Below are 26,510 nucleotides of genomic sequence, written 5' to 3'. Positions count from 1 at the left end.
CACCTTATTTATAGGGTTGCCAACTTTCTAATCGCACAAAACCAAACACCCGTGCCCTGCCCCTTCCCCAAAGTCCTGCCCTTATCTGAGGCCTCACCCCCACTCACTCCATCCCCTCTCCCTCTGTTGCTCCCTCTCCCCCACCCTCACTCACTTTCTGTGGGCAGGGGCTTGTGGTGTGTGAGGGAGAGAGGACTCTGGCTGTAGGTGCAGGCTTCAGGGTGGGGCCAGAAATGAGGGGTTTGGGTTGCAGGAGGGGCTCTGGGCTGGGACAGGGGGTTGGGGTGCAGGAGAGGGTGTGGACTCTGAGGTGGGTCTGGGAGGTTAGAGTGCAGGAGGGGGCTCAGGGCAGGCGGTTGAGGTGCAGGAGGGGATGTGGGGTGTTGGCTCCAGAAGGGAGTTTGGGTGCAGGGGAGGTTCCGACCTGGGGCAGGGAGTTGGGGTCAGAAGGAGGTTCAGCGTGCAGGCTCCGGCTGGGCAGTGTTTACCTAAGGTGGCTCCCAGAAGCAGCTGGCATGTCCAGCTCCTAGGCAGAGGGGTCAGGGAGTTCTCTGTGCTGCCCGCATGGGCTGCATCCACACAATATATATACTACTTGATGATGTCACTTGAGCCACAGCTACGTGCTGATTGGGCCTCAAGCGGCCTGCGTGTTGAGAACCACTGCTCTAGCAACTAGATCTGTGCACCATAATAGCCTTCTATTTATTCATAGCAAAAACGAGTTCCTCTGTAGCTTAAGTTTTAGGGGCTTGTGCTCTTAGCACAGAAGGTCTCCCTTTTGCTTCTTGATGAGAACCATGGTGTGTCTGTGTAGGGTTTGAAAAAACTACCCCACACTTATGAACCAAAAGACTTAAGCCTACTGGCCGAAGGTGAAACATACTTGTACTGTCACACTCTGATGGCCAAACGTCCCCCTCAATAATAAAAAGGAAGAGTTATGTGACATTTTAACTGTAACATCATTAGTCAATTTTCTATTTAATATTTGTATATGTAACTTACTACATCTTCTATTATACCTTCTTTCCCTTTCTGGCTTCATTCCACATTTTTATCCTTATTTTTTCTGTAATGGATCATGGTGTATCATTTCCTGAGTTGCCTTTGGTGTCACTTGCCTCATATCTATCTCCACTTCTTATCTTTCTCTATTTCTGCATTTTATTCTCTACCTCCTCCTATATATTTTGGGTTTTTTTCTCCTACCTTTGATCTCCTCAAAAATCTTTCACTCTCTCAGTACTGCATTTTCCTGCCTACCGCCACCACTGTCCATGCATACTTACATAGTCCTTCATAGTTTTACTAGATACCTACTAAGTGAAGGACTAAATCTATTAGTCCAAGACTGACATGAAAGATAGGGAGGGGGTGGCACTGACCAGGGTCAATGCCCATGTGAGAAACCAAGAGTCTTTTGTACCCACAGCTACAGAAAAATGAAAGCCAGCTTCCTACTTCCCAGAACAGCACCAGTGCATTCCTTCACTGTTGCTCATAGCTTTCCCATGCAGCAGCTGTAGAATGAAACTAACCGACTTCTTTTCAGTTGCACTGCCACAGAGGCAGTGAAAATGATCAAGACTCTAGTCAGTTTTCTTTGTGCTATAGCTCAGAAAAATCCTGGGCACCAACTGAGGCACTGGGGCTGTCTATTAGTAGATTTCAGAAGGCAGCATTGCATTGATTTCTGCTCCTTTAATATTTAGAGGATAATCTTTGGAGCCATAATTTCTAAAGACTAGCATTTTAGTCTGTTTATAATAAAAGCTCAGATAATTAAAAAGTGAAAGGTATTCACCTAGGAAAGCTTCCTACTTGTTGCAGAGGATGAGTAGATAGTATTCTCTCACTAAAAAATATCCCATTGGGTATCTTCTGGAGTGTGGAATGAAATTATTCCAGGGCCCTATACTTTGAGAGACCATCTTTAATAATTGCTGTTCTCCAGAGACTGCCTTCCTCAATGGATTTGTAATTCTATTATTAGAGTCAGAGATGGACTTGTTTCAAAATAATGACTCTGATCTAGTGAAGAGATTGGGATTTTGATACACTATACTTGAATATGTTCATTACCCTGGTGACATGTTGGCTGAGTGAAGCCTAGACTGAAGATTGTTCTGGTGGTACTAGTAATTTGCAGCCTGTATGTCCTTTCTTTAAGAAACACTTTACAGCTGAACCTAATGAAATGTTACACACCTATCAGAATTCTTGTCTTGGAGTGCATAATTTCAGAACAACTCATTGGGGGAAATATTTGTGATGATTATGTTTCCTCCTCCTAATCTTTAGTTTTCTGAAGTGTGACTGGATAGTAACAACATTTAGATTTTGTTACTATAGATTGTAACATTAATAAAGCAAACTGTTTGTTTGTCAAAGATGTAGCTATTTAACCATATACTGAGTTCCAGCCCCGTTTTTAGAGAGTTGGAGGTTGGAAGCAGAGAGAATACACCTCACATCCCATTGCTACCATAAAGTATTTAATTAAACACACAAGTATATTAGTTTCCCCTTCAGTAAATGAAATTTCTATAACCCTTTTTGAGAGCCTCAGATGGAACGTATTAAATGAAGCTTCATAACACTTCTATGTGATAGATAAATATTGTACTTGTTTTATAATAATGAAACCGAGGCACAGAGCATTTCAGTGATTTAGGCAAGTCATGAAGCATGGCAATAGTAGAGAAGAATAGAACCCAGGAGTCCTGACTTGCAGACCTCCCTGGCTTAACCACTAGACCACATTGTTTCCACTTTGTTAAATGATTTTATCATTCAATCCCTTCTCACAATATTATAGAACGGTTTTATGTCCATGTGTCTTGCTTACCCTGATCTGTCATCAAGGCCCCAAAAGTCAGCTTTGGGGTGGGCTATGAGGATTTTTAATTTAAGTAACTGATATCATAGTATAATATTCTTCTAAATATATAAACAGTCTTCTTCAACACTGGACAAACTGAAGAAATCTAAAAAGTGTTCTGTACCAACATTGCAATCAAATCTCATTAAAAAAAAAATATACAATTGCAGTTCCAAAAATAATGTAATTGAGAGAGACATCAAGGAAGAACAACGTGGGAGGGAAATCAAGTTAGAGTGGTAATTTTGAAAATTTCCATAGTCTTTTTAAATACAGGGCAGATGTTTGGTAAGAATGTTTTCTGAGTCTTGAATGTTTGAAGATAGTCATATTATATTTTTAATTTCCTTACAGCCTAGAATTTACAGCAGTTACACATTCCACATAAAATGACATCATCAGTGCTGTGCCCACCTATTTAAAAAATGTAAACTGCTAGAGATGTGGGGGGGGAAGGCACTCCAATGAATCTTCACAGTCCCTTAATTCATTGGCTTCTTTGCCAAGTTCCAGTTTTGGTGGTGGTTTTGAGATGCATATAACTGTCTGCTATAAACTGACTGGAAGTCAGCAAACAGCCATCAGATATCTAGAACTGGATGGAATTTATTTGGATTTTCCCCCCCTATATTTTAGCCAGTTTTTAGAGTGGTCAAAATCTCTAGAAAATTTGAAATTTCAACAAAAAACGTTGATTGAAAAATTCCAAGACTTTCGATGATTTTTTTTCTGCATTTTGCAAATGGCTATAATAGTAACTTTTAGTCACTACTGACCTGGACTGGTTTGAAACCAGGGATACACAAGTGAAAGGCTCCCCTAATCCATTCTTAATCTCACAAGCCATTCTCTCCACATATCATGGAGATGCAGCTCCATGAAAATGAATTAGAATATAAGTAGATCGTTAAAATCAGATATTGAAAAGAATTGCTATATTTTTGTCTAAATTCCAGCTGATGCAGGATTGTTTTCTCTAGCATTTTGACTAGCTCAATTTTAAATGACTCAAGTGGTGGGATTTTTTCGCCACTTTTCAACTATGTGTTTGTATGGTGCTTAGCCTGATGGTGTCCAGTGGTTATGGGAGCTGGATAAGCACTCACTACACTGTCGCTGAACCCACATGGGACTTCGCAACATTGGGGAATTCCAAGCAGGGGAGATAAGTCAGTTTTTTCCCCCTTTGCACTGAAAGAGTGACTCAGAGGGAGCAGAGCCAGGTTCTAACCCACATATTTTATTACTTTACTTTTGCATGCAGCATTTCTGCATTGTTCTGTTGTTATCTGTATTGAAGTAGCACCTAGAGACCAAGATCCCATTGTGTTAGGCACTGTACAAATGTATAATAAAGTAGCGTGGCAGTCCCTGCCCCAAAATACGTACATACGAAGTATAACATCGCAGACAGTAAGCTATTACAACAAACAGAACGAGAAGCAGAGTGAAGAAATCAGAAAACGTTTGGCAAAATAAGCAAGCATCACAGCATGCCAGATGACTGACTATGTCAAATTCTACTCACTTTGTGGTTCAAGAAGAATGCTTGGATTTTTTTTGTCTTATAGTGTAATTGGTATTCACTTTAAATAATGATGTGTCTAAGTGGACATGAAAATTCTCTTGTTCCCCTCTAAATTTGCCTATTAAGAACATGTAAAAAGTGACAGAGAGTCCTGTGGCACCTTAGAGACTAACTTAAGTATTGGAGCATAAGCTTTCGTGGGTGAATACCCACTTCATCAGATGCATGTGGTTGAAATTTCCAGAGGCAGGTATAAATATGCAGGCAAGAATCAGTCTAAGGATGACGAGGTTAGATATTAGGAACAAATCAGGTATTAGGAAAGGCAATATACAAAAACCTGTAAGAGAACACTTCAACCTCCCTGGACACACAATAGCAGATTTAAAGGTAGCCATGCTGCAGCAAAAAACTTCAGGACCAGACTCCAAAGAGCAACTGCTGAACTTCAGTTCGTTTGCAAATCTGACACCATCAGCTCAGGATTAAACAAAAGACTGTGAATGGCTAGCCAACTACAAAAGCAGTTTCCCCTCCCTTGGTTTTCACACCTCAACTGCTAGATGAGGGCCTCATCCTCCCTGATTGAACTAGCCTCTAGAAATTTCCATCACGTGCGTCTGACGAAGTGGTTATTCACCCACAAAAGCTTCTGCTCCAATATGTCTGTTAGTCTATAAGGTGCCACAGGACTCTTTGTCGCTTTTTACAGATCCGCACTACCACGGCTACCCCTCTGATATTAAGAACATGTAATTTTAAAAAGTAAAATGTGTATATATATGTAGCACTTGTATTACTTAACACATTAAAAGCCCTGAGCAGACATTAGCAAATTAATTTTCAAGCTTTATTTAGAAGTAAAATCTTACAGCTTGATAAATTTAAAAACTGATTTATGCAAGCATGGCCTCCCCTCCACCCCCGACTCCTTAGTCTTTCCATCTTTGGCTATGGTCTCACCACTGTTTGGATGGGAGCTCTTCAAAGAAAATCCAGAATATCATGGAAAGTGGCATTAATGACTCAACAGGTAGAACTTTTCCCTATGAGAGGGTGTTGAACCAGTGCCCCCAGTAAGGTATTGAGGAGCTCTGTACTGTTTGCAATACCATCTTTCCTGAGACGTTTGTTTTTTGTTTTTTTTTAAATGCTCACCATTCATACCCTTTAAGACCTCATGGAACCTTACATAGTAGAAGAGAAATTCTAATTTATGTACTTTCATTCTGCCTGACTAAATCCTCTGAAGTTTCAATTCAATATGGTATTCTTAACTTCCTGTCCAAAACTGAATTGTTCTTGTACACCATTAAATACCTGCTGCATCTTGTCCAAGAAGAGATTGTATTTCAGTGATAAATTAACTCGGGGGTCCCCAATGCGGTGCCCGCGGGCGCTGCGTCCTGGCCAGTGGTGGAGCATCCGCCGAAATGCCACCAAATTTCTGTGGCATTTTGGCGGCAACACATATCATGATGCCGCTTGTCACTGACAAGTGATGTCATTGAGAAGTGTCGCCGCTGAAATGCCGCCGAAATTCGGCGGCATTTCGGCGGGTGCTCCACCGCCGCCACGGTCCTTCGTCTGGTGCCCGCCAGACAAAAAGGTTGTGGACCACTGAGTTAACTGATTCCTCTACTTGTGTGTAAAGCATTTCAGGATCTTGGTGCTCCATAAATGTGAAATATAATTAGTAAGCACACAATTTGCAAAACACGTGTTATGTATTTTACAGTTTTATTTGTCATTTATTGAATGGGGAAATATGTCAGAACTGGACATTGTTATCAGTAGTATGTAAGGTTTCAGTATGTAGTCGCTGTGCAATATATAGCATTTATTCCACTTAAATCCATTTGCTATCTAGTTTAATGTTTTCAAGTTACGTCAAAGGTAAATTGTGTTACTAAACATTGTATATAACCATTCTGAAAGTTGGTGTAACACTTTTTCTAATTAACTTGTTTAGCCTAGTTTTTTAGTAACATTAGCTGTTTCATCATTTTTAAGGTATTATAAGTACTCAATGACCTAAGAACTCATATGGTTCCTTAATCATACAGATTACTCATCATTGCCTGTTCATAACAGAAACCTGAATTGCATGTTAAGATTGTCTGATGATAATCAAAATCTAGTATTCACTTATCATTGCAGAATTAAATGACAAGATAATAGCATTACATTAGAACAATGTTTCTTTTGATTGAATACCTATTTCAGTAAAAGTGAAACCTCCAGATCTATATATATGGATCAGTACTGTGAATGTGCTTAATAATAGGATTGAAGTGGCGAAGAGTCCTAAATTATCAGCTATAATTCTTTGAAGCCAAATCATTTTTTATAATGAATTACTTAGAACTAGCTGAATATTTTTGCCTAATTTGCTTGGACTATTTGTAAAATTGCATAATTGTAATTCACTGTTCTAGCTTGATCTTTGGTCAAGATGTTGCACATTCTCATCAACAACAGCAAAGGCCATCTTCCCATACTAAGCAAGCTGGTTGCTTCCCACAAGCACTAGTTATGCTATGCTGCTTTAAACACTGAGTCCTGGATCCTCATCTTACTTACCCTGGTTTCACACGTGTTTAGTTCTCTTGACTTAATTGTGAGTTTCTTCTGATTTACACCGATGTGACTGAGAAGAACAGTTCTGTTCACTGTTAAATCAAGAACATATATGGAAGTCTGCTTCTTGGAAAGTGTGCATGAACTCAGAGAGCAGGGCTACTAACTGACTTCTGTTGGGAAGCTGTGGTTACAGACCTTTGTTTAAATATATCGTAGCTTTTGTTGAGCCTAATCATATCTAGAATAAATCCCAGTCTCCTGGAAAAGTCTTCAGGAATGAAAGTGAATGAGCAGTGGATACACGCTTTCTTAATCTAATTTCAAAGTTGAGTGAAATGACTGTTCATTATGAAATGACATATAGCTTTAGAAGGTTGCCTGCGCTTACCTATGATGATGTCACAACGGGAGTCTTTTGAAAGCTGCAAAACACAAACATGCTCAGCTCCACAGCCATCAATATTTTGGTTCCCTGCAAGCCATTGTTCTGATGACACATGAATTAGTGCAAGTAGCAGTCAATTGTAATGGTTGCCATTAAAAGTCAGCATGCACCCACATTAACTACATAATGGTATTTGAGATCTTGCAGTTATCCCCTCTTCGCAGTATAGGAAAACACTGCAGAACGTCACACATGCCTCTGGGTGGCAATCACTTGTAAATGCTGACTTTATTTCAACACTTCATAACCCATCCGTTGATTGATTTTTTTTTTTTAAATCTATGTATTTTTGTTTAAAATAGCTGGAACCCTTCCACTTCTTCACCCTGTCTTTCCACTCCCATCTCCTTGGAAACAAGTGTCACACTTCAGGACTAGGTGCACCTTTGATCTCTCTCTGGTCTCTCAGAGTGCATCCACATAGATGATGAGCCCTGTTCCTTCAACTCTTTCATGTTTGAATCCCATGATTCTCTCACTCTTAGACCGGGCCCATGGCTCCAGTACCCTGTGTACCAATCATGGTTGCCCAGCATGCCCAACAGGGATTGGCTGCCTGCAAGTCTGCCCTTCTTGAGCTTCAGGGCCGACTCCAGGGGTTTTGCCGCCCCAAGCAGCAAAAAGGGTGGGGGAAAAAAAAACCCGTGATCATGATCTGCAGCTATACCGCTGCCGCTTTGGTCTTCGGCGGCAATTCGGCGGCTGGTCCTTCACTTCAGAACAGGGTATTGTTTAATCATAGCAGTAGGAGCACAACATGGCAAGAGAAATGAAGGTTTGATGACATAGAAGGTCTACACACATCTGATTATTGCCTAAAGGTTTAAGTAGGCCTAGTATATCCTAGACATCCCAACCTTTGGGGACTGGAGATTCAGTCTCTCTCTCTCTCATGTCTTTCAGGGACTGTCTTTTTATCCACCACAAAGTTATTTGTTTCATTTTCCCACCTGGATCCCCTCTACCCATATATGGTATTCATATTTTTATTTATATGGTTACAAGCCAGAGGTCGAATTCAGCATGGTCAGAGATTAAACTTAACATGAATGACACCTGGATTGTCTTTTAAATATTGGTAAATAGGACCCTCAGAAGCTATTATCTGCTTTCCTGCTCACATGCCTTTAGCTCCTGCAGGAATTAATCCTTTGGAAACATGTAGCAAACAACACAATAACACTTAAAGAAAATACAATATTTAACCTATTGCAGGCAGTTTCCATGTCCTTCACAACAGGTAGTTAAGAGTGATCCACTAGTACAGAGCTGTCCCATTTCAACTTTCTTCCAGATGAAAGGGTCAGGGATGTTCAGCCAGTGGTGAGATCTACTTGGCTGAACATGCTTTAATGCTCTGTAATTACAAACAGCCACAAGTATTCTGCTCCTCCTTGGGGAAGGCTCCATGGCATTCCTGCAAAGCTCTGAACCTCCCCCTTTCCCTACTTCATAGCTTCCCCTCTGAGAATCTTTTTGCCACCAGCCTTCAAACCATCTTTTGTAGCTTGTCAGTCACTTGAAAGAGTTGCTGTTGAGTGACAAAAGGCATGCTCTCCCAACAGGCGCTGGTTTGTTGCATTTGTGGTAGTCTAGGAGGTAAAATGTATTCTAATTTTTGAAGCTTGTGTTTGGTGTTCCCTGTGAGAAGCAGAATTTTGGGTAATAATATGACCAAATGCTGCTCTATCATGGTATAGGACAACCTCTGTAGACTGTATTTGTTATTAATACAACAGACACAGGGAGACTAGCCCTATGAATTCAGGTGGATTTTTTACACAAGAATAGAGGTGATTTATTCATTTGTTTTCTTGGCATATTCAAAAAGTCTGCTAGGGTTAACAAAATACATCTTTTCAAAACAGAATGATTCCAGACTATCTTGAATACAACTCTGGTGAATCTGCACCTGTACTAGTGCATTCAGTTCAGGGCATCCAGCCCCATGAAGATGTAGATGTAACTGGTGGGAATGCAAAGAAGAACAAAATGATTAGAGGGCTGGAAGGTGTAATATACAAAGAAAGATTAAAAGAGATAAATATGTACAGTGTGTTTGAATGGCAGCTAAGAGGTGGTCAGACATGGTAATGATCTATAACTCTCTGAAGGGTATAAATACCAATATGAGAGAAAAATTACTCTAGGGTAGTCAAAGGAGGTATAATTAGCTGTAATGAGATGAAATTAACAATATGAAAACTTAGGCTGAATATCAGGGTAAAACTTCCTAACAGTGAGAGCAGTTGTTTTATTAATTTATTTATTTATATGGTAGTAGCTCCTAGGGATCCCAGCCATGGACCAGGACCTCATTGTCCTAGGTGATGTACAAACTTGTGACAAAAAACAGTTCGTCCTTTGCTTAGCACTTCTAAAACTAGATTGGACAAAGATTATATAAAATATGATCGGAAACAACCTGACATGGGTACTGGATGAACTAGATAATCTAACAGATCTCTCATATCATCAGTTTTTGTGATTTATTGAATGAAAGGCTAACTCATCACTGCCTCCTGCTGTAGCACCAACTTGAACATTGGTGCCACTTAGGATTGTATCAATGTAACTCTATTTTTATGACTCTTGACCTATCAGTTACTAATATATGTAATTTTTTTTTAATTGCAATAGCCTTACCACTCGTCTGCCAAAAGCTGGAGAAACTATCCATGGACATAAGTTTTTCATTGGTTTTGGGGGGAAAGGAGCCAATCAGTGCATCCAGGCTGCTCGACTTGGGGCCAAGACCTTGATGATTTGTAAGGTAAGCATTGACTTGAAGCCGCTGGATAACAGCCAAGCCAAATGTTCATCCAAGCTTCAGTGGAACTTTTATGTGGTTGATAGAAAAGTTGACTCTCTTTTTAATGCATCTCTTCTCATCTGGTTTTGGTTAGAAATGTATTAACAAAGTACTGCCAGGGAAACTGTTCTTCTGGTATTTACAAGACAGCCAGAAAAAGAATTGGATAATGGTCTGGTGGGAATTGCATGTAATGAGAAACCACAAAGCCTAGAATAATGTCACCTGAGAGAACTTGAGATATTCAGAATTACACTGAGTTAAACTTGACCGGCCCCTCCTTTTTACCTTGTCCTGTATTGCAAGAACGAGAGGTAAGTTGATGATTTTTTTTGGTTCTGCATTTACCAGCCATGCTGTATTTATATATTTAATAACATGTAATCAGCCGGGAATTCACTGCCATAAGTGGTCACAGTCAAGTACTGATAGGCTAAAAAAATTTTTGGAAGGGATATAAAACTTCATTTTTCATGTTTTAAAACCAACCTTTACTAGGGATTAGAATGAGATCTTTGCAGGGAGCAGGGAACCAAAGATTATCCTACATGTGCCTACTGTGGAATTTCATGAATCTTCCTCTGAAGCATCTGGGTGCTGGCTCCTGTTGGAGACAAGCTTCTGGGCTGGATGGATCATGGGTCTGGTTCAGTCAGGCAGTTCCTATATTCCTGTGTCACTGCATCGTCTTTTTGGAAAGGGATGATAATTTTATTACTGTTAATAACATCTGTTGGTATGCAGGCGGTGATAAGGATAATGAAATGTTATGGTTCAGGGATGATCACTGCTAGGATTAAGATGGAACTCCCTCCCCTTCTAGCCTTAGCCTTTACCGATCCTGCTGTAACCATAAAGAGCATTCCACACTTGACCGGATGTACTGCTCCCCCTTCTCACCTCTTTCACTCCCCCCTTCTACTGGAGTACCAGATATTGGCCATGGCTAGGGACTGGAAACCAGGTTTGATGGACCAATGTCTCTTCTAAGAGGGCACATACTATAGGAAAGAATGGAATTTTTATTTGTAATGAGGTCCTCAGATCCATGACTTTGGGGTACTCTGCTCTATGCAGCCTTGGAGGCAGACCAAACCTGTCAATCAGCGGCAGGAGAGGTGTGGCTCCCACCTCTGACGAACTGCTGGATTTCATCAGCATCTCCAGCTCCTCTCCACTGCAGACCAATTATGAACAAGATGGATGGGGGTGTGTGTGGAAAGAATAGGGGAGGCTTAAAGTCTTCAAGCTGTCAGAGTCTGCCATTGTTGGCAAGGAGGATTCCTTTTCTCCTCGGTCACCAGGACTCTGTCCTTCCTAACCCACACAGAGTGCCACATGGCAGAAACAGCTAAGAGAGGGTAAGCCAGCTGCTGCGTCTCCTGCATCTCCCTCTCTGAGTACCTGCCACCATGGAGATCAAGTGTCTGTTTTGCGGAGACCCTGGTCTTTCTCAAATGCTCAGGCAGGGGCAGGGTTTCTAGTATCCTCTTTATAAGAGCCCTTAACATATTTGAAAACTGTTTTCAGGTCCCCCCTCGGTCTTTTTTTCTCAAGACTACATATGCCCAATTTTTGACCTTTCCTCGTATGTCAGGTCTTCTTAACCTGTTACCATTTTGGTTGCTTGCTTCTGGATTCCCTCCAGTTTGTCCATGTCTTTCCTAAAGTGTGACACCCAAAATTGGACACAGTACTTCAGCTGAGGCCTCACCAGTGCTGGGTAGAGCAGAACAATTACCTGAGAGGCCTTACATGCGACACTCATGTTAATGCATCCTAGAATAATATTTGAATTTTTGGCAGCTGTATCACACTGTTGAGTTTTATTCAAGTTGTGATCCACTGTATCCCTCAGATCCTTTTCAGCAGTACTACTACCAAGCTAGTTATTCCCCATGTTGTAGTTGTGCATTTGATTTTTCCTTGTAAGTGAAGTATTTTGCTCTTGTCTTTATTGAATTTCATCTTGCTGAACTCAGACCAATTCTTCAATTTGTCAAGATTGTTTTGAATTGTATTCCTGTCCTCAAAAGTGCTTGCAACCCTCCCTGTTTTGTGTCATCTGTGGATTTTATAAGCATACTCTCCATTCCATTATCCAAGTCATTAATTAAAATACTAGATCCCACGGGACCCCGCTATAGATATGTCCTCCCAGTTTGACAGAAGATCATTGATAACTACTATTTGAATAGTTTTGCCTACACTATGGAAGTGTCTCAACTGGCTGTTTCGCAGAGATGGAGCCTCATCTCCTGTGCCTCCGACTGACAGTTCTGGTCTGCCTCTAAGGCTTCACAGAGCAGAGTACCTAATGTCATGGATCTGTCAACCTCATTACTCCAAGAAAAGAAATTTTCAGGTAAGACATGGATAAATGTTCCTAATCTCCTGAGAGAGCCTTTTCTCACTAGATTTCCACCCCAGTGTTTAGGTAAATGAGGTATAGCTATGTATCCAAATCATACCTGCAAACCATCTCAGGTTCACCTGTCACTAGCTGTTCTGTAGAGTTTTCTTATGTTAGGTTTGTCAGTGTCCCAAGTCTGGCAAGTCATAGATATTTGGTCTCTTTGTCTTGAGTAGCTGTCAGATTCTTGTACTGAAAAAGTTTACAGAGAATTTGGTGTTAATATTCCTAACTGAATGCTAACTTTTTTTTGTGGTTGATACATATCTTGAATTATTTGAAAAAGGTCCAGAATTTGCTTACTGCCAAAGGTAGAATATGTGTTTCCTGAAATGTTTGCTTCATTAGTCAAATTCCATAGGTCAGTGGTATGGCTATTAACTTTACAAAAAAAAGAACGATCTCTTCTTAAGTCGATATACAAACAGTTTTTCCTAGTCTTATTTATGTGTTGGAGAAAAGGAAGACAAAGTAGAAGCAAGAATTTTTCTAAGCTCTCTAGAATTCACCATTTCTTAATTTTATTTAAAATTTAGAGTTCACTTTATACCTTCACATAAATCTTACCCGTGACAGTATTTATACAGTCTCTGCAAATGTCAGTGGGACCTGCATAATATAATTCTACACATTCAAGGTAAAATAGCATTGCAATAAGTCATTGCTATTTTAGTTATTTGTTACATTATAAAGAGTCCTGTGGCACCTTAAAGACTAACAGATGCGTTGGAGCATAAACTTTCGTGGGTGAATACCCACTTCGTCAGACACGTTACAGATCCAGACCAACACAGCTACCTCTCTGATACTATGATATTGTTGACACTAATATTATAAAATTGCAAGGAATCTGACAAGATATGCTGTGTAAGGTATCTGCGAAAATGTTACAATTCACCAAGTGTGATAATTTTGTTTATATGTTTGTATCACCTTTGTATTATAAGTTAAAGATATGTAGGGTGTATCTGTATTTTATACTAGTGCTGTGCATCTGGATGACGCCCCCAGACAGATGGGCATCAGCACTGCCTAGCCTGCTTGATGGCCCATCAACTGTTCAATGAACCCATTGAAAGTGTCAGGGGCTACACCTTATGTCATAAACAGATAGCTATGGGTTAATGTCTCTTTCACCTATAAAGGGTTAACAAACAGTGACCTGCAAACACTTGACCAGAGGACCAATCAGGAGACAAGATACTTTCAAATCTCGTGGAGGGAAGCCTTTGTTTGTGGGTTTTGGGTTTGGCTTTGTTTTCTCTGGGTCCTGGACTAGAGGTGCAACCAGGTTTCTGCCAATCTCCCTGCTACAGTCTCTTATCTATTCAGAATTGTGAGTAAGAAAAAAGGCGGTTATAGTCTTTTAATTTGTTTTCTTATTTGTATATGTGTACTTGCTGGAAGTAGCTTAAATTGTGTTTCTGCTGGAGAAAGTTTCTTTCTATTGTTTGTAAGTTGAAAGACCCTGTAACTGTTTACCATCTAAAGTGCAGAGATAAACCTTTTACTTTTTTTCTTTCTTTTTTATTAAAAGTTTTGCTTTTAAGACCTGTTGATTTTTCTCTCCTAATTAAGGCTCAAAGAAATTGAGTCTGTATATACCAGGGAATTGGTGGGAAGCAAGGAGGGAAAGGTAAATTTGTATTGCCTCTGGGTGAGGGGGAGAGAGAAACTTGATCTCTCTGTGTTGTGTTTCAAGGAATTGATTCACGGTATCTCCTAGTGTACCCAGGCAGGAAAGATCTGGGAGGAGGTAAAGAGGTGGGAGGCAATGGTTTATTTCCCTTTGTTGTGAGACTCAAGGAATCTGGGTCTTGGGGTCCCCTGGGAAGGTTTTGGGGGGATCAGAGGGTATCAGGCCCTAAAAATTCCTGATTGGTGACAGCACTACAGAATCTAAGCTGGTAATTAATCTTAGAGGACTTTATGCTAGTACCCTTATCCTGGACGCTAAGGTCCAGATTTGGGAATTATACTTGACACCTTATCACTCAGCAAGGCATACAGACAGAACTCTTAAGGATTCCAGGCCATGTGCTGGGCAGCTTGTGTTTGGAACAAAGGAAATACAAGCTGCATGGAAAAAGAATATAAAAGGCAGCTGCATCATCTCCATTTTGTCTTCAATACTGGTTCTTATCTCTGGAGTAACTTGTCTACAAATGCCATCATGTACCAGTAATGCCCCTCTGCTATGTACGTCAGCCAAACTGGACAATTCCTATGTAAAAGAATTAATAGACCCAAGTCAGACATTAGGAATGGCAATATACAAAAACCTGTAGGAGAACACTTCAACCTCCCTGGACACACTATAGCAGATTTAAAGGTAGCCATCCTGCAGCAAAAAAACTTCAGGACCAGACTCCAAAGAGCAACTGCTGAACTTCAGTTCATTTGCAAATTTGACACCATCAGCTCAGGATTAAACAAAGACTGTGAATGGCTACAAAAGCAGTTTCTCCTCTCTAGGTTTTCACACCTCAACTACTAGAAGAGGGCCTCATCCTCCCAGATTGAACTAACCTCATTATCTCTAGACTGATTCTGGCCTGCATATTTATACCTACCTCTGGAAATTTCCATCACATGAGTCTGATGAAGTGGGTATTCACCCACGAAAGCTTATGCTCCAATACATCTGTTAGTCTATAAGGTGCCACAGGACTCTTTGTTGTTTTCTACTGAATCTGAAAAGCTCTGAAAAAAGAACTGAATGAGGAAAGTAAATAAGGAAGTGTTATTTACTCCTTCTCATAATACTAGATGAAATTAATAGGCAGCAGGTTTTAAACAAACAAAAGGAAGTATTTCTTCACACAATGCACAGTCAACCTGTGGAACTCTTTGCCAGAGGATATTGTGAAGCCAAGACTATCAAATTCTTTTTTGAACCCTGTTATAAATTCACAGTCCATCAATGGCTACTGAACAGAATGGACAGGGATGATGTGCCTAGCCTCTGTTTGCCAGAAGCTGGGAATGGGCGACAGGGGATGAATCATTTGATGGTTACCTGTTCTGTTCATTCCATCTTGGGCACCTGGCATTGGCCACTGTTGGAAGGCAGGACACTGGGCTAGATGGAACTTTGGTCTGAGCCAGTATGGCTGTTCTTATGTTAACCTCAATCAAGCTTTGGTCTGGAGTCAGTTTGAGATTTTTGCAGTATTTCACTCACCAAACATTCAAAGATCATGTATCAGCCCACAAAAATCATGATTTCAAATAATAAATGAAAGGTTCTTTTTCTTTGTCTTCTGGTTTTGGTGATGGTAAAGTCAGTTTTTATCCCACCCACGCTGGTTCACCCTTCCCCAACTTCTGCCCAGTGGCCATTGTCCCACTTTATGGGTTTGTCTCTATCTAGTTCTGTTTGCCAGAAGTTGGGAATGAGCAACAGGGGATGGATCACTTGATGGTTACCTGTTCTGTTCATTCCCTCAGAAGCACCTGGCATTGGCCACTGTTGGAGGACAGTGTGTTGCAGTCCAGCAGGAAAAATATCTGGCTTGTATCAGTTTAATTAGTCTCCTCTGTGCACATCATATCATGCATTTCCATCTTAATTGTGTCTTAAAGATTCCAGGTCATATTTTTTCAGCTTACAAGTAAAATTATTATGATGTGCAGAAAAATAATTGTCATGCATTATGAATATAATGGAGCCACATAAAGAGCAGCGTGGATACCATAAATTGCTATGGATTTTGTTTTCACTACCGAACACTGACCCTGACCCAGTCAGAATGACATGGCATGTTGCTTTCTGTCTTTTGATCTGTGTATCTCTAGCAGTGGGTGCTGCTATATTATATATATATAACAGTAGCATCCATTGTGCTAAACACTGTAGAGGGATATACTAACTGACAGTCACAGTCCTGAAGATGAGACAGACAAAGAGTGGGAGAAATTAATAATTTTCTCCATTTTACAGGTAGGGAACTGAGGGAGAGTAAGTGGCTTGCCTAAGGTCGTACAGAAAGCCTGTGGCAGAACTGGAAAATATACTAAGGTCTCTTGAGTTCAAGGCCACTACCTTACCCTGAAGCTCATCCTTTCTCTATTGGCCATCACAAAAAAAGTCTGTTTTAACAATATAAATTAAAGCTGTTTGGCGTATGGTGGGGGTGTTCTAAATAGGTCTTAACTGTTTCACTTTTAGCAGCTATCCTGGGATGATCATAGCTGATTCCTCTCATTTTGCTTATGTGTCCCAGTTGCATTTGATTTTTTTCTCAAAAAGAGGAAACACTGTATTGCCATTTATATATTCTTTCCTTTTTATAGTTCCTAGCAGTTCAAACATACAAATTGGTCTATGAGCCCAGCTTAGAAAGAATAGAGTGATCCTGAACCTTTACTTTGTTATAAAAGTGTAGCTGCATCTATAATTCAGCTCAGAATGTGTAATCACCTTTTAAACCATGTTTTTCTCCACATTACTAGCTCTGTTATTTTTAGTAGCAAAAACTGGTTGCATTCCCTATGCAAGGAAAAGAGTAAACACTCTCCAAAAAAAGTTAATGACAGAATTTAGCATACGGAACAGATGGAAGAAAAGATGTGTCAGCAAAGATATTTTTCAATACAATTAATTTGCAGGTACAGATTGAGTTTGACTCTCAGACTGCTAGAATTTCATCTGTGATGTCGTCAACCCTCCTGATGGCACATGGAAAAATGCTGATAGCAAGCCAGGGAAAGCACATGTTGAAAAATTGTGAATAAGAATGAGTGTGAATTACATCAAACACTGTGTAGCTACAAGCCTAGTAGAAAGGGATATAAATGTAGTGATTCTGGAATAAAGAAACAATATTTCAGTACACAGTATCTTCTGCAGTCAATAGACCAAGAAGTGTTTGTTTTTCTATTTATAACATATTCCATCTAGCAGGGTCTGCGCATAGATTGTTTTTAAATGTTCGCTATCTATTATATTTATTTAAGGTGTGAGATTAAATGTACTCAATTCTAAAATGATCTTGATGCCCTATATTCACATCTCCCTGAGGGCAGAGCTTGAATGAATAGATGAGCCTTACACAGGGCGCTGAAGATAAACAGACATGGATGCTGATGGTCTAGGGTCCTCCACCAAGAACACCTTCCTTTCAGCATCAAGATGTGCAAATCTAGGAGCTGTAAGCAAAAGTTCCCCACCTAATCAATTTTTGTGACAGTTGAGTAGCCAGAGATGCAAGTCTCTAAGATATCCAGAATCTAGACTTTCTAGAGTGAAACCAGCAAGTTGAAGGGAATATGAAGTCAATCCAGCCTTTGGAGAACAGCTATGAAATGCCTCTGTGACTAATTAAAGTGTGTAGCTATTGCCTTGTGCACTAGTTGAAGCTTCATAGAAGCCTTCATGGTTATCCCTAGGTACAGGTCATTGTAATAACACAATTGTTAGGTCACAAAAACATGGATAACTTTGATGAGGTCCCTGACCACAGACTCTATTCAGGAATAATCAGTGACCCAGAAATACCCCAAATTGCAAACCTCCTTGAAAACAATGTGTATGCACCCTCACAAACCAGAGCAGATGCTTATCCCACTTATTAGCATTAACTTCATCTGACCTGGACTGTCCTCAACCAATTTTCTGCCTTACAAACTGCTATTTAGAGACATTGACTGTCCCTAGTGACATTTTAAGATAAATCTCTTACAGATGTTGTAAATGGAAGTTCCCTTGAAAATATGGCTGTGCAATAGGATGAACAAAAGAAGAGAATCATCTTATGATATAAATGTGTGTTTAGATTTAGGTTTTGTATAGTGTTTCTTGTATTCACGGTATCTCGCAGAGCTGAGGTACATACATACCTCACAATAGACAACAAGGCAACCACTTGCTCAGACATAGTTTTGAATATTAGCACTTGTGTCATGGACAGAAAGACCATTAGCTAGGAAACTGGGCTTATCTCCCAATTCTTTGCCCAATTCATTGGTCACTAGACAGCAACCAGAGTGGGAAGAATGGATCTTTATTTAACAACTTATTTGAAGGATGACTCAAGCAGTCACATTTACTGTTGCATTGCACTATTAGTGTTGCCCAGTTTCTGGTGTGGGACGTTATGCTCATACAAAGCACACTAGCTCTTTTATAGAGGAGAAGGCAAAAATGCCACATTTATTGAATATACACACACAAATAGTCCTGCCTGTTGATGTTTATAGTTACCAGTCTGTTGTAGTCGAGTCCATCTAATGGCCAGTTAGATTGAGCACGAGCGAGGAGCTGGGCTCTTGTCAGTAGCAATCTGATGCTCCGAGGCTTAGCAGCACTGAACCCAGAGTTCCATAGCAAAACACCCCAGCTTTATAGTTGTAAGTTCCCATTTGAGTCCATGCATTTTGCAATGTCATCCTGTAATCATTAGTCCTTAAGTGGTGTTACTTTTGGGGTTTTCTGCTGTTGTTATTTGATTGTTATTGTCGGGGTTCCCATTGTTATCTCCTATTTGTTGTCTCACCTTCGGGGGTGCCTGCCTCGCCTCTGAGGTCATCAATGCTGCTAACATGTTTGGCATAGAATATAATGGATGTTTTCTGATTGTCTCCTAGTCTTTCCAAGTCTCTCACTTTTTCTTGATCATCTGAACATCTGTGCTGGCTTTCACACCTTATCTTTTCCTGGTGCATGCATTCCTCATTCACACAGTCTCTTACAGAAACCTTTGAAGGTATACAGACAGCAGTATTTTATATTCAGCAGAAAACATTGCAAATCAAGCGTTGCTAAATTTTATAACTAAAACAATTCACATTGGAGCTTCAGACCCTCAACATTTCTCTTACTAACTAAACTGTATAACAGGTCCTAATTGTAATGCATATTGGAAACAGGATCCCAGTGTTTTGTACTGATGCTTGTGTTTTGATTTGTAAACTGAGTGCATTTGATCTGGAACTCCCAGAGGGAAAATAAATATAGAATCTTATGATAACATGTTTACAGACTCACTTTCCAGACTATACACTTAAAAGGTATAAAACCTAAGTTGGCCACTCATACATTCCCAGAACACTGGACATTCCAGTACTTCCAGGAACAGCATGGGCCCAACCCTGCAGGTGTGACCCTGCCCTTGATAGTTTGATGGTGCATGTGAGGTCATGCCACACGGGAAGTACCATTTTTAAGAGCATGCTGCCCGAGTTGGGGTACTAGCATGAATTCCTCTAAGCTTAATTACCTGCTTAGATCTGATAAGCTGCCACCAATCAGGAATTCCAGTGCCTGATACACTCTGGTCCCCCCAAAACCTTCCCTGGGGACCCCAAAACCCAAATTTCTTGAGTCTTACAACACAGGGGAATAAACCATTTCCCTCCCCTTCTCCTCCCCTCCAGGTGTTCCCTCCCTGGGCTCCTGGAGAGGTATACAGATTCAAGCTCCGTGAATCTAAAACAAAGGGATTCCACCCTTCTCCCTCCCTGTTAAGTACAGACTCAGTTCCCTTGAGCCTCAACAAGGAGAAAAATCAGACAGGTCTTAAAAGCAAAACTTTTAATAAAAAGAAAGAAAAAAGGTAAAAGTTATCTCTGCAATTTAGATGGTAAAAGTTACAGGGTCTGTCAGCTTATAGAAACTGGAAAAAAAGCCTCCTCCAGCAGAAATACAATTTAAAATACTTTCAGCCAAATACACATTAGAACTCTACCAGCCAGATACACATTAAATTTCTACCAGCCAGATACACATTTGCAAATAAAGAAAAACAATCAAAAAGACTAAACCGCCTTTCTACCTTTTGTACTTACTAAATTTGAACAGAAGATTAGAGAGCCTGTAGGTACGTGTGGTTATTCTCAGAACCCAGAGAGAACAAAGCCAAACTCAAAAAACACAAACAAAGGCTTCCCTCCACCTAGACTTGAAAGTATCTTGTCTCCTGATTGGTCCCCTGGTCAGGTGTTTGGTTCCCTATTTGTTAACCCTTTACAGGTAAAAGAGACATTAACCCTTAACTATCTGTTTATGACACCCCGCCTCTGCCAACATGACCTTGTACGCATGGGTTTGCAAGGTCATGCCATACAGGGGGGTGCCATTTAAAGAGCTGGAGGAGGTAGGTATTGTTCCCCATCTGATACCGGACAAAGTCATATCCATTTTTGTCCCCCTACCAGTGAGAGGCAAACCTCTCAGAAAGGGGACCATCTGGACTGATACCAGACAAGTGGCCTCACTTATAACACCTGATATTTTTGCAGTGGGGGAAATGTAGACCTAGAAAGGTATTTTAAAACTCAAAATATGGATTGCAGTTAAAGCGAACAATGGAATTGCTATTAATATTTCAGTCTGAAACTGAATAATGGCAAAAAGTTCAGGATAGAATTATAGTGATGTGGCAATGTCACAATATTTAAGGTTGTATCACTACTTCTGTTTAAAGGTCATCCCATTTCTAAGTCCTCCAAAACTGACATGCTTAGCCAGATTCCTTTGAAATATGGTCTACTCTGTACTCTCCTGAGACAGAATTAGTGACGCAAATGTGGAGTTGTTTGATCCAAGGGTTCTGGACATATAATTCCTTCGAAAATAGACATTTAAAAAGAAAAGTTTTGAAATGTTTGGTTGGTTGGTTTGGGTTGGGGTTTTGTTGCACAGAGCTAGAAATAAATAAATATTGATGCTGGTCAATATGGTCTCACTCAGTTGTGTTTTCCCCAAGGTAATGCATGCATGGCACTCACTAAAACTTTGGGGGCCCAAACATTTAAGAAAATGTACAATTTTTTATAGTGTGCATGTGCCAATATAGGGAAACCCACTGGAGGGTTTCCAGTCCTGCCATTTTATAAGCTTTAAAGCTCAACTCTTGTAAGTGCTTTATAATCCAAATGGTTACAAGGATTGCTTTGAAATTTGATGTTCCTCATTGGGGTGCAGGGTAGTATTAGTGTGTCAGACTTGGGGTTATTTAACTGTGGGGTTCCTGAATTACAGCTCTCCCTAACAGAGTTTCCTTCTCCTGCCTTGTACTGTGAAACTGAAAGGTACAGGATGAATCACCGACAGACCTCACTGAGACTAATTTCTATGAACTCACCTTCAATTAACATAACTAAGAATAAATTAATCACAATCCCCCTGCAATGAAGTGGGAATTTTCTGTAATATTTTATGCATGATAACTTACTTGACTAGGGATTGTTACCCAGTGGGTGTGGAAGAGTTAAGATGGTCTTGGGGCAGAGCAGGAGACATGTGGTGCTTGGGTCAAGTAGTTGTCTGGGGTGATATGAATGGGTCATTAAGGGCTGGGTGAAACACTCATATCAATGAAATATCCAGAAAAAATGGGAACCCCAGGGACTGAACAATTGACATCTAGCAACAGGAAACTCCAGCAGGTGAACACACAAACTCAAAAAGGGGTCCTTCAGGAGGAAGACAAAGGATGGAAAGGTGTCAAATGTTAAGGACTGGCCTTCAGAGAGAGACCGAAGCTTTCATCTGGAACTAACAGACAAAGAGACAGAGCCAAAATGGATTGTACAGCAGCTGAGACAGAGCCTGAGGTTGGCCAGTCTGAACTCTGTCTTCGCCTTTGCTTCTAAGGGCTTCCCAGCGGTGTTTTCTCGTTGACTAATAAAACTCTTCTCTGTTTTGAAAAGGCTGCCTGGTGTCATTACAAATACTTGCTGAGGTGCATTGATCTCTGAAGAGAGTAAAAAGTCTCAGAACAGGACTTTATCTCAGTTGAATTCACTGGGCAGAGCTCATGGTGTGAAACAGGAGTGCTGGAGCTTTGAGGCTCAGCAAAGCCACTCACTACAGCGACAGGAGGCATTCTCCAGTCACTGTAGTTAATCCATCTTCCTGGATAATCTTAACTTCCATTGGCTTAATGCTGTCTATGTCGAGGGTTAGGTTGGCTAACTACATCACTTAGGGGCATAGCTGAGTCCACTTAACTTTAGTGTAGACCTGGCCTCTGTCATGAAGATCTTGAGGCCACATGGCCTGACCCTAAAGAAGACTGGGACACCTTGGGGGTCTGGCAGACAAAGGGGCTCCTCCAAAGGACTGTTTAAAAGCCGGGGCATAACACAGATTGTGTGAATCCGTGACACCTCTTCCTAAGCCCAAAGGAGTTTTGGAGTGAGTGGCTGGGGGTTGCTGCAATTTGAGAATCATGGGTGGCTGTGTTGTTTGTGGGGAATGTAATCAAAGTGTTTGGCAAAGAAAAAGTAGACATGTGAATGCTTCCTGGGAAGGGGAGAGTTTTGGAAGCAGAAGAATGAGGGAATAGTGGAGAGAGAGGTTTGGGACTGTAGTGATAGGAAGGGGGATAATGGTCAGGGGTGGGAGGTAGGGGAGAGTGTTTCAGGGCTCAGATGAGAAGCATCCACCAGCTCTAGCAGTGCACCCAACCACCTTGTACCCCAATTTTCCTTCATAGACTAATAGATTCCAAGGCCAGAAGGGAACATCGTGATCATATAGCTTGACCTATATAACACATGCCACAGAACTTCCCCAAAATGATTCATAGAGCATGTCTTTCAGAAAAATATCCAGTCTTGGTTTAAAAACCCTCAGTGATGGCGAATCAACCATGTCCCCTGGTTATTTGTTCCAGTGGTTAATCACTCTCACCATTTAAAATGTACACCTCATTTCCAGTCTGAATTTGTCTAGCTTCAATTCCTAGCCATTGGATCATGTTATAGCACTTTCTCTGCTAGTTTGGTGAGACCATTATTAAATATTTGTTCCCCATGTTGGTACTTACAGACAGATTGTAATCTGATCACCCCTTAATCTTCTCTTTGTTCAGCTAAATAGATTGAGTTATTTGAGTCTATCACTATAAATTATGTTTTTTAATCCTTTAATCAATCTTGTGACTCTTTTCTGAACCATCTCCAATTTATCAATACCCTTCTTGAATTGTGGACCCCATCACTGGACACAGTATTCCAGCAGTGGTCACAACAGGGCCAAATATAGAGGTAAAATAACCTTTCTTCGCCTTCTCAAGAGTCCACTGTTTACGCATCCAAGGATTGATTTAGCTCTTTTGGCCATAGCACACTGGGAGCTCATGTTTAGCTGATTATGCATCACAACGCCCATATCTTTTTCAGAGCCACTGCTTCCCAGGATAGAGACCCTATAATGTACGTATGGCCTGCATTCTTTTTCCCTGGATGTATACATTTACATTTAGACACATTGAAATGCATATTATTTGCTTGAAGTTGAACCCAGTTTACCAAACAATCCAGATAACTCTGTATCAGCAACCTTGCATCTTCATTATTTACTCTTCACTCCCCAATTTTTATATTATCTGCAAACTTTATCAGTGGTGATTTTATGATTTCTTCCACGTCACTGATAAAAATGTTAAATAGTGTAGAATAAAGAACCAGTCCCTGTGGGACCCCACTAGAAACACACCCTCTTGATGACAATTCCCATTTACAGCTGCATTTTATTATTATTTATAATTACATTAACAGGCTTTTAATCCACTTAATGTGTGCCATGTTAATTTTATCTTTCTAGTTTTTTAATCAAAATGCCATGCAGAACCAAGTCAAATGTCTTACAGAAGTCTAAGTATATTACATCAACACTATTAATTTTCTCAACCAAACCTGCAATCTCATTTAAAAGAAAAGAAAAGAAAAAGATATTGAGTTAGTTTGACAGCGTGATGGGGCACTAACTTTGGCACCTTTGTCACTTAGGTTGCTGCAGCACAGGAAAGATTACGGGCTTAATTGAAGTCAGTTAGTTTCTGTTGGGGATTACTGATGCCTGGGTGGCAGTTTGCTGGGCTAATGAGGCAATTGGTTCAGTAACTGGGAGGATATGTTTGGAAGGAACAGGAATTCCAGGAGACCTCAGTGGGTGCACCTTGGAGAGAAAAGAGAACTGTGTGGAAAACCACCTGCTGTAAACTTGTGGTACATTCTGTTATCCTTTGACACTGAAGATTAAATGCAGACAGGATGAAAGAGAATCAGTCTGCATGTGTTTTTGGCTAGGACACTGCAGGAACAGTCTAGGCTGCGGTATTCACTGGCTAGGTGAAGGGATGCTTTGTGACAGACAGGATCTATTTTCCGTAAACTCATGTTGATTGACATTAATTATATTAGCCTCCTTTAATTCTTTATGTTGAGTCCTATATCATCATCTTCATTATCTTGTCTTGAGATCATAGAATCATAGAAGATTAGGGTTTGAAGAGACCTCAGGATGTCATCTAGTCCAACCCCCTGCTCAAAGCAGGACCAACCCCAACAAAATCAATGTCAGACTGACAGGCCTATAATTACCCTGGTCATCCCATTCACCCTTTTGAATATTGGCACAACATTAGTTTTCTTCCAGTCTTCTGGAACTTCCTTGGTGTTCCAAGACTTATACAAATCAGCATTATGATCCAATGAGCGCCTCACCCAGCTCTTTTAAAACTCTTGGATGCAAGTTATCTGGATCTGCTGATTTTAAGATGTTGAACTTTAGCATATGCTATTTGACATCCTCCTGAGATACTACTGGAATGGAAAGTGTATTATCGTATATTACTACAGCATTTTTATTTTTTATAAATACAGAACAGAAATATTTATTGAACACTTTCACATCTTCTACATTATTAGTGATAATTGTACCATTTGCATCTAGTAATGGATTGATACCATTATTAGGATTCATTTTGTTCCTAATATACTTAAATGACTCCTTGTTGTCCTTAACATTGCTGACCATAATTTTCTTCTTGTATCCCTTTGCTTCCCTTACCAGTTTTCTACAATTCCTTCTGATTTAAAGCTTATGATTTATATTTATATTTATACTATCAACTTCCCCTTTCTTCCATTTGGTATATATTATTTTTATAGCTGCCTTCCTACACCCCATCCCTTGGTCTGTCCACCCCAAACCATTTGCACCTCCAACTTTGTCAATGCAACCCTAATCTTCCTATACCCACAGCACCGCCAATGCACCCTAATCCCCATGAAAACCTAGCTCTGCCAGTGGACCCCGACCTTCTTGCAGCCCAAAGTTGTGCCAATGCATTTCACCCCCCTCCACCCAACTACTTTGCCAATGCATCCCAACACATACATAAACCCTGCACATATCCACCAATTAACTTATGCTGTGAGTTCTTTGGGGCAAGGACTGTCTTTGTTAGTACAGTGGCATTTTAGATGGAATCATGTGGGTAAGACTGAATGGGTTGTAAAAAGGGGTGAAGTATTTGTACATTTCAGCAAGAGTGGACATAGCAGAATAAATGTTTGTAGAAACTGTGCATTTCCTGGTTTTCAGAAGTTTTTTTGCTCAACTCAGCAGTCTGCCAGGGTATGACATGCCACCAAGCAACCATAACTCTTTCTTAATGTAGGTTTTTGCCACTGAATACTCACCTTAGTGTTAGAAGGATGAATGAATTATAATGCCAGTGATGCAAGGTGAGTATGAAAGGTGCATAATTTTGTTTGTATCTGATGTGCTTTTTATTTTAGAGGTGGGAGAGAGCTGTAAAATGCTATTTAATCAAGTAACTGAGATAAAAGGGCTGTAAAATAAGGTCTAGTGTATGATGGTTGCATTACACCATTTTGTGGGCTGTAAAATATTTAATGTTCATAACTTCTTTGCAGGTTGGGAAGGACTCATTTGGCAATGATTATATTGAAAATTTCAAGAGAAATGGGATTTCTACAGGTAAAATTTCAGTTTTAAAAAAATGTGTTAATTTTTTAGATAAAATTTGAAACTAGAGATGGAGAAGGTGAAAGGGTAGATTGGTTAGATTGTCTAATTCACGCATC

At 40.3% G+C, this 26,510-nt stretch overlaps 1 protein-coding gene across 2 annotated transcripts in view; it reads left to right on the top strand.

Annotated features, from left to right (window-relative positions):
• The window catches only part of RBKS (ribokinase), a 112,139-nt gene that overhangs the window by 15,992 nt on the left and 69,637 nt on the right, over window positions 1-26,510 (top strand). For both annotated transcript variants that reach the window (XM_030557318.1, XM_030557319.1), the window contains exons 2-3: window positions 10,081-10,213; window positions 26,340-26,403. In XM_030557318.1, the coding sequence (XP_030413178.1) occupies window positions 10,081-10,213; window positions 26,340-26,403 (197 nt within the window). The remainder of the gene's footprint in view (window positions 1-10,080; window positions 10,214-26,339; window positions 26,404-26,510) is intronic.

Source organism: Gopherus evgoodei, chromosome 3, assembly GCF_007399415.2.
Source record: "Gopherus evgoodei ecotype Sinaloan lineage chromosome 3, rGopEvg1_v1.p, whole genome shotgun sequence".
NCBI lineage: Eukaryota > Metazoa > Chordata > Testudines > Testudinidae > Gopherus > Gopherus evgoodei.
This window is presented reverse-complemented; position numbering and strand designations above follow the sequence as displayed.